This window comes from Physeter macrocephalus, chromosome 2 (assembly GCF_002837175.3).
Source record: "Physeter macrocephalus isolate SW-GA chromosome 2, ASM283717v5, whole genome shotgun sequence".
Classification (NCBI taxonomy): Eukaryota; Metazoa; Chordata; class Mammalia; order Artiodactyla; family Physeteridae; genus Physeter; species Physeter macrocephalus.
Window position 1 is genome coordinate 83,771,267 of NC_041215.1, and position 16,163 is coordinate 83,787,429.

A 16,163-nucleotide genomic window follows, 5' to 3' on the forward strand; every position below is an offset into this window, starting at 1 on the left:
TTCTTTTTTTTTTTTTTTTTTTTTTTTTGTGGTATGCGGGCCTCCCTCTGCTGTGGCCTCGCCCGTTGCGGAGCACAGGCTCCGGACGCGCAGGCTCAGCGGCCATGGCTCACGGGCCCAGCCGCTCCGCGGCATGTGGGATCCTCCCAGACCGGGGCGCGAACCCAGTTCCCCTGCATCGGCAGGCGGACGCGCAACCGCTGCGTCACCAGGGAAGCCCAAAGATATTGTCTTTAATAAAAGGATTTGTTATACCTTTAGCTGGTGGTGCCTCCACTTTCTTAGGAACAGGAGTAGGTGCTTCAGGTACTGCTTTCTTAACCACTTCAGGCACTTAAAAGATATTTCAAGAACATTTTGAAAAATGACATGCAATTAACAGAACGACAACCATATACCAAAAATAAACCCCAAACACAAAACATTGATTTATTTAAAAAATATATTAGCAACCTAAATGGTAACTGCATATATAAAGTATTGACTCTAAAGGTGAGAAAGATACTACTTGGAAATCCTATAAGCAAACATAATATCAACTATAAAAAGACTGTCATAGTCTTTAGCAATGATAGCCTAACAATTATTCTAAAGAGCAAACACCATAGAAATAGATTTTTCCCCACTTGAAGAAAAAAACTAAGGATTGAAAACTAGGAGAAAGTATTACAATAGCATCTGGCCAAAAAAAATATTAAAGTGTCAATAGCATAAAATTCTCTCTCTCATTCTAACTGAATTGTAGATGCAGTAGAAAAAGTGGGGTCAAGAAAAGGAACACAAAGTTTCAGGTGCCAGTTGTAATTAATCTTCAATTTATCATTGATACGATGTAAGAAAAGTATACTGGTGAATATCAGGTTTAGATGAATTCTGAGAAAGATTCGGAACACCAGACATTTTAAATGTCCAACTCATAAAAGCAGCTGTACCTCTAGGTGGCGCCACCTCCTCAACCTCCTCTATGCAAGGTGGTTCCTCTGGGATCTCTTCTTCTGGAATAGGCTCTTCAGGCTCCTCAAACACTTTAAAAAGATGATTATTTTGTAAATTATTTTTATAATTCATTTGAATATTAGACTAAAATGATACATCTGAAAACTGAGGTTGTCTTATCAGCATAGTTCACTCAGCCTTCTAAATGCATGTGAAAACTCACTCATCCTTGAAAAAAGTCTTACTGTGTCTTCAAAATATGTTACGCCCTTCACAGAATTTTAGAACTGGAAAGGACTTCAGAAAGAATTTAGTTTAAATTATTATTATTTTTTTAATGGAGGTGGACTTTTTTGAAGTCAAACATTCACTTAGGGGTAGAAGTCAGATTTTCTGCACCAGTTACTTAGGCTTAACTGGAACTCCTCCTGGAGAAGCTAATCCCACAACTGCCCACCAAGTCACCTGATGAAAAATTTCCCATGGCAAATACAGTTTCCCTTCAAAGATTCTCATTAAAGTAAAACAAACAAACAAACAAAACAAACAAGGAAACAAACAGGCTAAGCATGTAAGAAGAGAGATTCAATCGGTTTTAGTTTGCCTATCCAGTTTCCACTAGGTAAAGAATAGTTTCTTTTACAGTGTGAATACATTTATTTTCTGGAGTGAAATGTGCATTTACCTCCTGAAAATATTAGACAAAAATAAGACAATGATGCTTTTGAAAATGCTATTTTCTTAGAAAGTCATCTACCTTCAACTGGTGGAACTTCCTCTTCTTTAGGGACAATGATTCGTCTTTCTTCCGCTTTCTTAGACACCTCAGGAACTTAAAAGATATTGATTGTTTTAGGCACTTAAAATGCAAGAGCCAAGAGGAGTACGTAAAGACCAAGTTCCCCATTTTTCAACACAAGAGAGTTAATAACAGAATGCACATGCACCAGATGAAACATTGACATTTCATAGCATCAGTTAATGAGACAAAAATAAGAGGTTTGTGGTTTAAGATAAAGGGTCCATTAAAGAGACATTCTATCTTTTACTGCTGGAGCCTCTACTTTTTTAGGGAGAGCAATGGGTACTTCAGGGACTGGTTTCTTAGGTACTTCAGGCTCTTTAAAGATATATAAGTTTAGTATTTTTATTTTGTAGGAACAACATACATAGACAAATCAACATAAAATACACAAACACAAAGTGGAAGAACTGACACAGCACAAACATGGGTGCAGCAGAGTCCCAACTAATGACTGCACACAGACCACACAATGCAAATGTCTATATGGAACACCCCTAAGTGAAGAGCATCACAGTTCAACATCGGGGCAGCAAACACACCCCTGTTGGGAGTGATGTACCTTTGGCAGGAGGAGCCACTGCTTTCTTAAGACCAGGAGGAGGCACCTTCTTTTCTGGTTCAGGCTTCTTAGGCACCACGGGCACTTTCAAGATATTATTTTATTTTGTAAGTTCAGTTTCACAAACACAGAGACAATGGACACCACGATAATGTAAGTTATGTTAACAAATACTGGGAAATGGGACATTTTGGCTTTTACAGGTGAAGAAAGAAATGGCAGTGTCTAATTCCCTTGGGAATAGCAGTACCTGTGGCAGGAGGAGCCTCCTCTTTCTTGGGAGTGATCACTTTCTTCTCTGGCACTTTCTTCTTAACCTCAGGCACTTTAAAGACAGCATTCCATGATAAGAATTTATTGTGAGGGACAAAAAAGAGAGAACACAAGAAGTCCACAGAGAAAGACCAACATGCAACAGTTGCTCAGGGTAGGGACCTAATGCAAGTCAGGAGCCCAAGTGTGATGATATAATTAGGTTTTGTGGAGGAAGCGATCAGCAACCTATTTGAATACCAGAGGACAGATGCTGTCATTTCATCCACTTAAATTTCAATAGAAATTAATTAAATCATTATCTAAAAAATATTTCTGGGGCTTCCCTGGTGGCGCAGTGGTTGAGAGTCCGCCTGCTGATGCAGGGGACACGGGTTCGTGCCCCGGTCCGGGAAGATCCCACATGCCGCGGAGGGGCTGGGCCCGTGAGCCATGGCCGCTGAGCCTGCGCGTCCCGAGCCTGTGCTCCACAACAGGAGAGGCCACAACAGTGAGAGGCCCATGTACCGCAAAAAAAAAAAAAAATTTCTGAATTCCTGAAATTCAATAAAGGATCGGCTTTACTGTTTCACTGATTATAAGACTATTTAACCTAGTGGAGAGGTCATGCTTATTTTAAGTAGTGATGTCATAAGCTTTTGCAGAAAATATTATTGAGCTTTAAGGCATAAATATATTATGTCCTGTACTATGAACTGATTGAATATGATAAATCTGGATACTATTCATTCAGTGATGGAGTACTTTTATATTCCTTACTTTATTTTATCCTCACAATAATATCTGAGCCCACTAGAACTAACATTAGTATCCCCATTTTATAGGAGAGGAACTTTAGGCTCAGATCAGTTAAAGGACTTGCTCAGGCTAACACAGCAAGATACAAATTCAAGGCTAAAATCAAAACCTGCTGGGCTACCATTTGTATGTATGTATCAGAAGACATAAGCTATTATGCAATGCTTTCATAAATACATTAATCTTTCTTTTACCTTTTTATCCTGACGTTATAAAGGCATTTAATATACATGGTTGAAGGATGACATTTAGGAAGATTTGTTCATATTTTTCAGGTATTTTTTGGGTAGATAATTTAGCCTTGTAAAATATCTATATGAAAATTATTATGTTTCATAAAATTATAGGGAATTGGGTAGAATTTTGGGGGCAGTTTTGGGACAATACTTCCTTCCATCTTTGCTCTTGAATACTGCTTTGCAGCCAATAAAGAGTGGATATCAGCATTCCTGAACATTTTTAGAAATTAATGTGACTATCTAGTTTATAAACATAAATTTTCCTAAATCCCAGTTCAACTATAATTTTTCTGGTGAACGTATGGATGAAGAATGTGTATTCACTTTGGGGAGGTGTACCTTTGGGTGGTGGAGGTTCCACTTTTTTAGGAGCTGGAACAGGGACTTTCTTCTCTGGTACAGGTTTCTTTGGCACTTCAGGCACTTAAAAACATTCATTTTAAGACATTAAAAATCACATGTACAGCACTGTATATGTAACAAAAAGACACACGAGAATAAAGCCACAAACAACTAAATAACATTTCATATCATAAAATTTGAAAAGACATTCAGACGATTTTCAATAAGTAGACACATAAGACAGACACAAAACAATAAGAGCACACATGTCTGGAATGTTTTCTAAGATTTAGATGGTAGAAGACATAGAGAGTAAAGCAACATAGATAAAATTAGAGATGAACAAAAAAATGGAAAGGCAGAATTCAACACAAAAGAGGCCTGATGACTTCAAGAAGAACTGCTATACCTCGTGCAGGTACTGGCACCTTAGGTTTAATTTCTGGAAGAACTTCTTCTTCAGGTACAACTTCTTCCTCAGGTACAAATTCTTCCTCCCCAAAAGGAATTTCCTCTTCTTCAGGAGCAACTTCCTCTTCCTCTGATAGAATTTCCTCTTCCTCTGGTGGAACTTCCTCTTCCTCTGGTGGAATTTCCTCTTCCTCGGGTGGAATTTCCTCTTCCGCTGGTGGAACTTCCTCTTCCTCAGGTAGAACTTCCTCTTCAAGAACAATTTCTTCTTCAAATACAACTTTCTCTTCCCGAAGTAGAGCTACAGGAACTGGAACTGGAACTGGAACTGGCTCACGTTTCTTTGGCACTTTAAAGATATTTGTTCAATCGGACAAGCATCACTTTTATGTACAATATTCAAAACAGTGGGACAACATGAAAAGCAAATATTCTGTGATCATAAAGCATCATCTGTCACCATCATAAGTAATTATAATTAGTGAGGCTGTATAAAGCCAGTTAGTTCTCCTCTTTTGCCTTGGTTTTGTTCGAGATTAACGTACCTTTGGGTGATGGAGCTTCCACTTTTTTCGGAACAGGTGTTGGCTCCTTTTCTTCTGTGATGACCTTCTTGGGCACCACTGGCACTTTAAAGATATTATTTGTCTTTAAGAATGTGTTCTTTTACATGTCTTAGAGCAACAGACATAAAAAGGAATCATGAAATATCTGACTTTTATATTTCTAACAAGATAGACAATTGTTTAAAACATGTAATGTTATAAGGGAATTTGTATGTGAATATATGTAAATGTAAGTTTTTTTCCCATGAACTTTAAATGATGAAGTGACGTACCTTTTGCAGATGGAGCCTCTACTTTCTTAGGAGCAGGAACCAGCACCTTCTTCTCAGGCACAGGCTTCTCGGGCACTTCTGGCACTTTAAAGAAATGATTTAGAGAAACATTTTATACAACCTAAAATTTTGAGTCTAAGCGTAGTTTCAAAAAGATTAAGGTCATAAGAGTATGACCAAGTTACTTCAAGAAGCATTTTACCTTTAAAATAAAATCTTTTCTTTTCCATAAAGGAATACTAAAGCGTTGCATCCCCAAAGAGCACGTAATTGAACCATTTAATTTTTTACTCATATGCAAAGTTGAAATTTAAAAAATTTTATGACATTGCAAGTTCATGTACCTTTGGCAGGTGGAGCTTCCACCTTTTTAGGAACCGGTACTGGCACTTTCTCCTCTGGTACAGGTTTCTTGGGTACTTCAGGAACTTTAAAGATATCATATAGGGTTAGTGTCAAATTTTTCACCCGTAGAGAAGAATCTAGCAATTTTAGGCCTTACTGAAGCATCACAGATATTCTAACAATTTCACTTTAGGAATGAAAATAATAATTAGAACAGCCACAAAACAAAGGCCAGAAAATGCACAAAAATTAAGATTAAAAAACACTGAAAAAACATAGACTGATAAAGACAACACACAATGTCTGGTAAATGATGATTTTGTCCATTTTGGTATTACAATTAGAATTTACTTTACTCTAAGAACTTTCCACTAAAGAGGAGGAACCAAGCATGAAGCAACAGCATGCTTTGATGGTAAAATTCAGAGATGAATACACAATAAACTGCTCCAGTAACCAGCTTGTCTTGGCATTAATATTGTTAATATCATCATGGGGAAAGAACTGATATGGCTCACCAAGTTATACTATCAATACATGGGTAAATTATTACACTATTCCACTGATGGATTACAAAAAGATGTACCTTTAGCTGGTGGAGCCTTCTCTTTCTTAGGAATGGGCACAGGAACTTTCTCCTCTGGCTTCTTAGGAATCTCAGGCACTTTAAAGATATTGTTTATTGATAAGTTCTTACTACCAGTAACAACACATCCACACAAGGGAGAGTTAACAAACAACAGGACAGTTTCAAAGAATAGACAGTAACACACACAAGGTTTTGAACTCAGAAGATAATTAGCTATTTATATGCAGATGAAGTCTTTTATATGCTCATGATAAGAGTGGTGGTGTACCTTTTGCTGGTGGGGCTTCCTTCTTTTTGGGAACAGGAACAGGTTTCTCTTCTGGAACAGGTTTCTTGGGTACCTCAGGCACTTTAAAGATATTATGAAGAATTTTGGAAATGTTGCAGAAAAGATATAAAGTGTGAAAAGCAACTACAGAAATCATACTTCAGCATCTAAAAGTGTCTTTTTCTAAAATAAGCAGAATTGGTCATCAGTGCTAATAAACCCCAGAATCTGACCAAATTGGATACAAAAGATGCTGCTGCTTATCCCTTGGCAGGAGATATAATCTACCTTTGATGGGTACCACTGGTACCACTTCTTCAGTTTTGAGTTCCTCTTCTTCTTCAGTTATGAGTTCTTCTTTTTCATGAATGTACTCTTCTTCAAAATATTCCTCTACTTGGGTTACAGCTTCCTCTTCAAAGGCAATCTCTTCTGGTTGTCTTTTAGGTACTTCAGGCACTTTAAAGATATTATCTTTAGGTTGGATGTTTTCCAATTATTCAATAAAATTAAGACATGTTAGGAACATAGCCATTTGTAATAGAAGAAGGAATAGGCTTTATCTTTCCCACAGAAGAACTTTACACATAGAACTGAACATGAATTTCATACCAAAAAAGACAAACAACACATTAAAAAGAGTGAATATAGGTACCTCTAACAGGTGCTGCTACTTCTTTTTTAGGAACAGGTACTTTTTCTTCTGTGACAACCCTCTTGGGCTTCATGGGCACTTAAAACATTAAGTATAAGGAAATTTTACTGTCAGAAACAGGGTACCCAGCGAATGCTTGCTTTATTGTATTTTAAGGAAATAGAGTAACGCTGCAAGTGCCTCTCATATAAGAGACATGTGATTGTTCATTTATAAGAAACTTCAGATTCTCCATGGAAAGGATTCTGAACCTTACTGGAATAAAAACATACAAAAATACTCAGGGGGGTCTGAGGTAGCAGAGACCAAGTGTGAAGTGATGTTTAGTGTTCGGGTATCTCTGCTTGTATGAAACATCCTTTACTGAAAAGCTAAATTTACTTCTGGATAAGTATAGTTTCTGAAATTGCAGCGAAGTTACTTAATACTTAGTAAAAAGCAGGGGAAAATGGTTAGACATTGAGTTAACTCTTTTTTTCAATCTTCAAAATGACTTTAGGATCAATAAACAGGTATTAAACTGTGATGAATATTGTTATATCATCACATCAATTTAGATAAGTCAGGAATGTGCCAAATGGTCACTGATTTTAAATCCAAACATTCTATTTTATATGTATTGTAGCCATGTGTTAGGACACAGCCACTGTATAACAAGCTATGCATATATTTTGAAATAACTTTTCCTTTTAAGATAACATTATCTTTTTATCCTGTATTTACAGATTTTTACATCCAACATCTACCTAACAATATAAAAGACACAAAACAGTGAAAAAAAAAAAGCAAAACACAGCTGCTTTAGTTTTAAAAGAGACTTTATAAAAGACCACAATCGAGGAAGGAAATTATACCTTTATCAGCTGGTTCAGTCACCTGCTCTTTTTCACGTTTGGTAATTGAAATGTGTATTTTTTCCTCAACAACTTTCTTTGCTTCTTCAGGCACTTTAAAGATATTAATTATTAAAGACCATTAAAACCAACCACACGAATATCATGTAAATAAAAATACATGAAATGCCAAGAAATGTAAGAATCAGCACCAAACAATATATTCAGTAAAGACAAAGAACATCAGACAAGGTAGTAAGACACGTTTATAGAACATAAGTAAAAAAAGATGTTTTTGGTAGTTATTATGCTGCCATGTACCTTTGGGCGGTGGAGGTTTGAGTTTCTTAGGAATGGGCACTGGTACTTTTTCTTCAGGGACCATTTTCTTCGGCACTTTAAAATATCAATATTAACAGATTTTAAAACCTGAACCAAATTTCTTAAGAGTAGTAAGAAGAAAAAAATAAGAAATATGATGTACAACATAATGACCCCCCCCACACACACACGACTGGTACACTGCCACTTCAACATGGATTTATAGTTGGACAGACATGTAGGGACCGCAGGTCTCATGACTGATAATGTTTTTCTCACTCTACCTTTAGCTGGTGGGATCTTTGGTTTTGTGAGAACCGGTTCTTCCTGGACAGGCTTTACTGGGATGGGCTTCTCAGGTTCTTTAAAAATATATACAGGGTATTTAATGTTAGACATTTTTGTTAGAATATAAAAAATGATATTTATTCAATGGATATGAAGAATTAAAATAATATATCTTATCTACAGCATAGGCATAGCCTCTAGAGGTGAGTGAGAATCAGAGATCCAAGTAGAATAAGGTGTAAAAGACCTAAAAAGCTTTTATTGCTATTTCCTCCTTGCTATTTACTTCAGTTAGGTAATTGTGACTCTCTTTTACATATTATATTATCATTTCACTTCAGGTAGACAAAATCATGGTTAAACTCCTCCCCATATTATATTGTTTTTTAATTCTATTTGTAAAACTACATAGAACATTCTCAAAGTTAGGCTGTGAAACATCAAAAATAGAATAAGTGAAATAATATTGTTTCATTTTGAAATTCCAATAGAAACTTATTCCTACAGATTTGATCTTCACAAAGATAAAACACAATGGCTTGTGTTGGCTTTCTCTGTGTTTACTTCTGAAGCAGTCTTTGTGAAGTTTTGATGATGGGAACCCCGAGGGTAGGGTGTTTTCTCAATAGCCTATTATGTTTGATAATAACAAGCTTCAGGATGAGAGATGTTGAGAAATTTTTGGTCATGTATTAGAATGATCAAGGGCGCTTGAAGATAGACTCTTGACCTTTTGGAGAAAGAAACGTAATGACATTTTCTTATAAGCAAACAGAAGAGAGGAAATAGATTATGCCCAGAACCAAACTCTAACAGCAACTTTACAATTTATAGAGATTGTTTTTTCTAGAAGTTATCCAAGAAAAAAAATTCTGAATTTGCCAAACAAAACAAAGTTCTTTCCAAATTTCTTTGGGCATTCAAAATTTTATCCTGTTCTATGGATTTTGCTCATATTTAATGTGGTTTCAGGTTTGCAGTTCAGCTCATACCTGTGACATATTCTTCATGTTCTTTATACTCTTCATAATGTTCGAATTCATGTTCCTCATACTCTTCATATTGATCATATTCTTCTGTTGGTTCATACTCCTCAAATTCTTTATAATCATATTCTTCATATTCCTCTTCCCATTGTACTGAAACAGTTTCTTCTTCCTGGGTGTAAGCCCATTCTTTCTCTGCTGTTACAGTTACTTCTGGAATGATATTGATAACAGGTACATTTTACTTGAAATCCAGTTAGGGACCATAGTGAGAATGTGCTGTGATCTCATTCCTTGGTGATGGTCTCATGCAATGGTTATGGGAGACCCTGACTGTCCTTTGCTGGCCAAGGTATTACAGAGTGTACATTTGCTATTTATAATTTCAAATGTTAGATTCCCTGCCTTTAGGCAACAATAAGCCAATAAAGAATGAGAGTCAAATTAGAAACTAACAGGCAAAGAGCTGTGTAGGTTCATGCTTCATTTTATTATTTAGTCAAAGCACAATATACCTTTACCTGCTGGAGGTTCTCTTTTTGGAACTTCAATGGATACCTTTTGTTCTTGAACAGCTCTTTTCCTGAGTTCAGTCACTTTAAAAAGAGTAATTATTAAAAGTGAATTGCAAGATTCAGAATAACATGTGTTAAGAGAACTTGTGTATGCACAATCCAAGGACAAAAAGGACAAAGATGACCATAACCATGCTCGTTGTTTAAATTTTTCATTTAAGTGGTAAGAAAAATCAATAGACTCGGAAATAAACATGTTCTAATATATATATAAATACTTTTTTCTAAGCTACTTAATACTTAAGAGACATTGAATAACTTTAAGAAGATCAAGTAGTATTTATAAAAGAAATAAAAAAAGACAACTAGACAGTATAAACAATGATTATCGAACAAGCATTAGACAGAAGGTTGCATCACATGAATAGTTTCTTCACTTTAATTCTAAGTTGTTTTCATAAGCTCTACTGGTACAATGTAGAAAACTGAGGATTTAAAAAATTTTAATTTCATCAAAGATTGCCACACAAAACAAGCATTTCGGCAAAGGAGTTTAGTATATAGACAAAGACACGTTAGAAGAGAAATACATTTTAAGGGAAAGTATCTACACCTTTGTATGGAGTTTCACTTTTGTTTTTTGTTTTTTGTTTTTTTTGAGAAGAAGAGACAGAATATTTTCTGGTATCAGAAATATTTAGTTTTGAGATGATACGGAATAGCATATGCATATTACTTACTTTGTAATACATATTTAAATTATTTTCTCTAAGGATCCCAATTCCACTAGATTAGTTATACCTATAAGCTTATTTTGATACCTAAAAGCTTATTTTGATTTTTGGAAAAGTTGGTATACCTTTTACTGGTGGCTCCTCCTCTTTTCTAGGCTTGAGTTTTGGAACTTTTTCTTCTGGAGCAGCTCTCTTGGGTTCCTCAGGCACTTTAAAGACAGATTTCACTTTAGAGAACTGTTTTCCTCATTCAAACAACAAAAAGGTAGTTGTATAGTAGTAACTCAAACATAAAAGACTTGATATTTTCACGATTTCAAACATAAAACAACAATGACAACAACAACAAAAAAACACCCATAACTAGTGTATTTGGTAAAGAGAACAGGGTAGGCACAATATTCTGTGTATTGAAAGGCCCCATGTACCTCTTGGTCTTGGAGGCTCCACTTTTTTAGTTACAGCAAAGTGAACTTTTTCTTCCTGGGCAATTTGCATGTGCCTCTCAGTCACTTGAAAGATAATTTTAGGATTACGGAGATATATTACTTAAAGTGGAATTTTAAAAAACGTATTAGCCAGAAAGTATTGTGATTTTAGAGTATAACAATTTTACAAGGTACACACAAATGAACTTCACAAGTAAGTAATAGTCCACCATAGACAAGGCAATGATATATCCTTGCGGCCAACATACACCAATAACCTCCATATAGAAGGGGTGACCCAAGAACAGCAGTGAGAGGACGAGAAAGACAAGACATGTTTCTAGTTGTTGTGCTGGGGGGTTTACGCTTACCTTTGAGGGGAGGAGGTTCTTCTATCTTAGCCACTTTGGGAGGAGCCCGTTTTTCAGGAACTGGTTTCTTTGGCTCTTCTGGCACTTAAAAAACATTGCACAACATGGTCAGACATACAAATGTGAAAAACACTAAACATAGGCACACTTATTTTCTTGTTAATGTCATAAAAATTTGAAGAATGTATCAATTTAAGATTTAAAAAGACAGGAATTATTCAAGAATAAAGGAAAGCCCAATATACCTTTGGCTGGTGGCACCTTTTCCTTTTTGGGAACTGCAGCAGGAATTTTCTTTTCTGGCACAATTTTCTTAGGTACTTCAGGAACTTTAGAAATATTAGGTTTAAGAATATTAGTTTGCATTACAGGAGGAGTGTAATTTTGGGGCAAAGAACTCACTTTATGAAAAGATCACACATTTACACAAACACTAATGTCTATAGTCAGTAAAAATGTTTACACATATATGCTGACAAAACTGAGGCAGTTATTCAAACTAAAGGCATTATTATAGCTATTAAGACAAATGGTGTCCCATTTCTTTGAGAGAGAATTGTACCTTTAGCTGGTGGAGGCTCCTCTATTTTAGCAGGAGTTTTCGGTTTTGGTACAATTTTCTTCTCAGGCACTTGAAAAGATTATAAAATACATTTGTGGAAATGTCCAGATTTCTTTTTAATAAAAATTTAAGGAATATTTTTATTACACATGATATTTATCAACATTTGCAATACAGACAAAAAATTAACTACAAGAGGACATTAAGAATGGGACAAGCCAAACACATATGGGGCTAGAATTAATCTAAGAGTTGGTCTACCTTTGGCTGGTTCAACGTCCACTTTCTCAGAAATAAAGTGCAGCTCTTCTTCTACAACATATTCCTCAGGCTCTTCCATCACTTTAAAGATATCAATTTCAAAGAAGATAGGTTGTAGTGTTTTTCATGTTTAATTTTAACTGTACTTTATTATGTCAAAAAGTAAGTAAAATAGTAAAAGTTTAACATTTTCCTACTTCCTGATTGTTCTCATTTAAAATGCCCAAAGAAGAAGATTTTAATCAAAGCATATGCCTTAATAAAGAGCATAGAAAATAAGTTTCAGTAATTTAATTTTTAAGTGTAACATAAAGACAACAATGCTTGTATTCACAGGAAGAACAGGACAAGCGCAAGACGTAAAAACAATCCTAGCGGCTAAGTTAACAAGAACACAGGAATTTGAAGACAAGTTTCAAAAATATACTTGAGGAATCATAAGTAGGTTCATAAGAAAGAAAAGACCTATATTACATATGAAAAACCTACTGAGGACTTGGAAACAAGACTTTTTCCCCAAGTTTTGCGAGGGTAGCTATGGTGGACAAGGTAAGAGCCTTCCTATGATTTTTGAGTCTATGTGTATAAGACTAATTATAGAATAGAAAGATCTAGTTACAAACACTAGGAGTAAACTTAACAGGCTACCCATCTTTTCCCTAAATCTTTGGGCTTAATGGAAACATAAGAATATCATAAAATGTCTTTCCTTTTAATGAGAGTCTATAGTACTAAAAGAAATTTATAATGTATAAAAAACTGAAATTATATTCATGCAATGAGAACTTTCCTTGTGTACATGTTATGGTTTCCCAAACATTTCTAGAAAGGATAGGACCCTCTTTGAATCCATCAGATTCCTGACTTATGCCCATCTTGGCCTTTCCCAGGAAACACAACAGAACTGGTGGGCTTCCTCTAGGGAGTCAAGTCTTGCTCTGTTCTAAGCCATTCTATTAAGATTGCACATCTGGATTTCACATGGACTTTTCTTCCAAGTGGAGGAAGAGGTGGGGCCCCTTTTATTAGCCAGAGATACACTCAAGGGCATCTGCCTGTACAATTCTATTCATCTTTTCATTGGGAAGACAGTTAATTTACTGAGAAACTTATGGATTGATCTTTAAAGCAGAGCTACATTAAAACTTTCTTAGTAAAGTTCTTTCAGATATATAGCTTTAGCCAGAATGCTGAACTTTAGCAGTAAACCTAGGGGTGTCTTAATTCATTAAAAGGGTATCCCAACATTGAAATAAAGCTCGTTGTTCAATCCTAAGCTATAGAGAACTAGCTTTATAGGTATGTGAACATCTGAATAACAAATTGATCTAATGAAAGATATTACACCATTGTTTTCTCCATACTTGGAATATTGGAAAGCCCTATGTGTTCAGTGCTTCACTCTCAAACCTGGCCTTGACTTCTGGAATGTAATAATGTATATACTTTCTTATTCATTTAAAATCTGTGAGTCAGGACACATTAGTGAGTTGTGCTATCAACACTGCTATTTGTTACCCATGTTTTAGACATTAGACTACCAAGGTGAAGATTATGCCAGTCCACCATACTGAAACCAAGTCCCATCTACTGAAAGGATAAATGTGTATGGAGATACTTGCACCATTAGTTACCTATAAATATGAAGGCTTGTTTCCTACAGAGCCAAGTTAGAGGGAATGGACAAGGAATACTTTGGATGTTTACTCTAATTAATGCTCCTGAGTCTTGTGTTTTGATCAAAAGATACATCAGATAAGACCAGTAGACGTTCAATGAATTTGTGTCACTTTCATTAATCTGATAAATAATCTGTGAAGGAAAACAGCTTATCAAGACTCCAGGTCACCACTAGCTTATCTGCATTATTTACCTTCATATTCTGTAAGCTCCACTTCCTCCTCCTCCTCCTCTCTTTCCTCTTCTCTATAAACTGAAACATATACTCTTTCCTCTTCTTCTGAATAACTCCATTCCTCTTCTGCAGATACTTTAAAAGATAAGATTTACTTTAAATTCAGCCTGAATAGCCCATTGAAGTACTGATTATAACCATGTGTTCCCTATAGATGGGTAATGTTCTTCTATCTGCTTAGGGGGTGGTTTCACAGTGCTTCTTCATTACAAGAAGGAGAGAGCTGAGTTCAGATGAGGGGACAGTACAGCGCAAGACTGAGAAGAATATTCAGATTATGCCCAAATGAGGCCACTTTCACAATTACCACATGTTCAGCACCCCACTCACCCTCTTAGAATGATTCAGGACCAATGCAGACACAAAACATTCAGTCTCAGAGGCTACAACATACACTGATAAGAACAAATTCTGAAGTAAACTATGTGGTAAGAAGACTTGGAGGAAACACATGCAAACTCATTTCTCCCCTCACTTCCGATTATATACCTTCGTGCTGCACGACCTCCACTCTTTGAGGAACTGCAACGGATAGTTTTTCTTCACCAACAAATCTTTTTTCTTCTACGACAGTTTCCTTAGAAACTTCAGCTTTAAGAAAGGATTAAAGTTGAAGCTTAAAAATCAAGAATCTTAACAATTTTCTCTTCCTAAAGTTTGAGGAAGATTTGCACAGTACACCACTTTCACTAGCAAGTTACATAACTTATCACGAGTATATACACACAAAAATTCTATACAAGAGAGACAAAGGGTCAGTACAAGAAGACACCAGATAGGAAAAAGAATCCACAGCTAAAAGATTTTTGTCAGAGGCTTGAGACAAATCCTACCTCGGGGAGGAGGGGCTTTCTTAGCAGCAGGAACTGGCACGGGAACTTTCTCCTCAGGGACAGGTTTCTTAGGCAGAGCTGGCACTTTAAAAACATTGTGCACTTTTAGAACTTCTGTGTTATCTCATTGAAGACCATCACAAAACACAGATACACACTCACAATGCACATATATCACAAGACTAACAAAATCATTGTTTGCCTAGGAACATAATATTATAAAGATGGTTCTTGGAAAGATGGAGAGACAATACCTTTTGGTGGTGGAACTTCTTCCTCTTTCCGAGGAACAGGTCTTTTTTCTTCGGGAACTTTCTCCTTTAGTATTTCTGGCACTTAAAGGATAGTATTCGATTTAAAAATTCTCAGAAAGGCAAAGTAAATGAGCGACATAGAACTTGCAGGCCCATTAAAGAAGATATGCAATTAAAGAAGTTTGAAGGGAAGACGAGGTTATTTTGTGGAGACGGGATGAGGTTACCTGCTGGTGGTGGAGATTCCTCCCTTTCAGTGACGATGGTTATTTTTTCTTCTGTGACAACCCTCTTCTGAACTTCAGGAACTTGAAAAGACATTCATTTTTAGAGTTAACTTTATATTTTCCAAAGTAGCTAATGGCCAGTTATTTTGTAAGAAAGTAGGCAGGTGGACAGACACTTTTGTTGAATTCTTACACCATAAAACATTCATTTTTAATGAAACAAACTAAATTAGACAATTAAACACAAAAATGTTTTATACTCAAGACATAAAAACAGGGCTTCCTTACTAAGCAAGTCATTGTACCTTTAGCTGGTGGAGCTTCCTTTTTCTTTGCAACAGGAACAGGAATCTTTTCTTCAGGGACAGGTCTCCCGGGCACCTCTGGGACTTAAAGTTTTTAAAATAGAACGTTAGTTCATTCATATGTCCCTTTTTTTTTTTTTTTTTTTTTTGCGGTACGCTGGCCTCTCACCGCTGCGGCCTCTCCCGTTGCGGAGCACAGGCTCCGGACGCGCAGGCTCAGCGGCCATGGCTCACGGGCCCAGCCGCTCCGCGGCATGTGGGATCCTCCCGGA

General features: G+C 36.2%; 1 protein-coding gene across 1 annotated transcript in view; it reads right to left on the minus strand.

Annotated features, from left to right (window-relative positions):
- TTN (titin) overlaps positions 1-16,163 on the minus strand; it is a 282,592-nt gene that overhangs the window by 142,519 nt on the left and 123,910 nt on the right. Inside the window, exons 118-147 of the mRNA XM_055088819.1 lie at positions 15,892-15,975; positions 15,587-15,667; positions 15,360-15,440; positions 15,106-15,189; positions 14,762-14,863; positions 14,231-14,347; positions 12,358-12,438; positions 12,097-12,165; positions 11,780-11,863; positions 11,535-11,618; positions 11,164-11,247; positions 10,861-10,944; positions 10,002-10,082; positions 9,493-9,699; positions 8,497-8,574; positions 8,213-8,287; positions 7,913-8,005; positions 7,059-7,136; positions 6,692-6,862; positions 6,404-6,484; positions 6,133-6,210; positions 5,546-5,629; positions 5,202-5,285; positions 4,909-4,992; positions 4,362-4,712; positions 3,950-4,033; positions 2,551-2,625; positions 1,694-1,768; positions 933-1,025; positions 256-333 (exon numbers count right to left, since the gene is read on the minus strand). Coding sequence (XP_054944794.1) covers positions 256-333; positions 933-1,025; positions 1,694-1,768; positions 2,551-2,625; positions 3,950-4,033; positions 4,362-4,712; positions 4,909-4,992; positions 5,202-5,285; positions 5,546-5,629; positions 6,133-6,210; positions 6,404-6,484; positions 6,692-6,862; positions 7,059-7,136; positions 7,913-8,005; positions 8,213-8,287; positions 8,497-8,574; positions 9,493-9,699; positions 10,002-10,082; positions 10,861-10,944; positions 11,164-11,247; positions 11,535-11,618; positions 11,780-11,863; positions 12,097-12,165; positions 12,358-12,438; positions 14,231-14,347; positions 14,762-14,863; positions 15,106-15,189; positions 15,360-15,440; positions 15,587-15,667; positions 15,892-15,975 — 2,985 coding nt within the window. The remainder of the gene's footprint in view (positions 1-255; positions 334-932; positions 1,026-1,693; positions 1,769-2,550; positions 2,626-3,949; positions 4,034-4,361; positions 4,713-4,908; positions 4,993-5,201; positions 5,286-5,545; positions 5,630-6,132; positions 6,211-6,403; positions 6,485-6,691; positions 6,863-7,058; positions 7,137-7,912; positions 8,006-8,212; positions 8,288-8,496; positions 8,575-9,492; positions 9,700-10,001; positions 10,083-10,860; positions 10,945-11,163; positions 11,248-11,534; positions 11,619-11,779; positions 11,864-12,096; positions 12,166-12,357; positions 12,439-14,230; positions 14,348-14,761; positions 14,864-15,105; positions 15,190-15,359; positions 15,441-15,586; positions 15,668-15,891; positions 15,976-16,163) is intronic.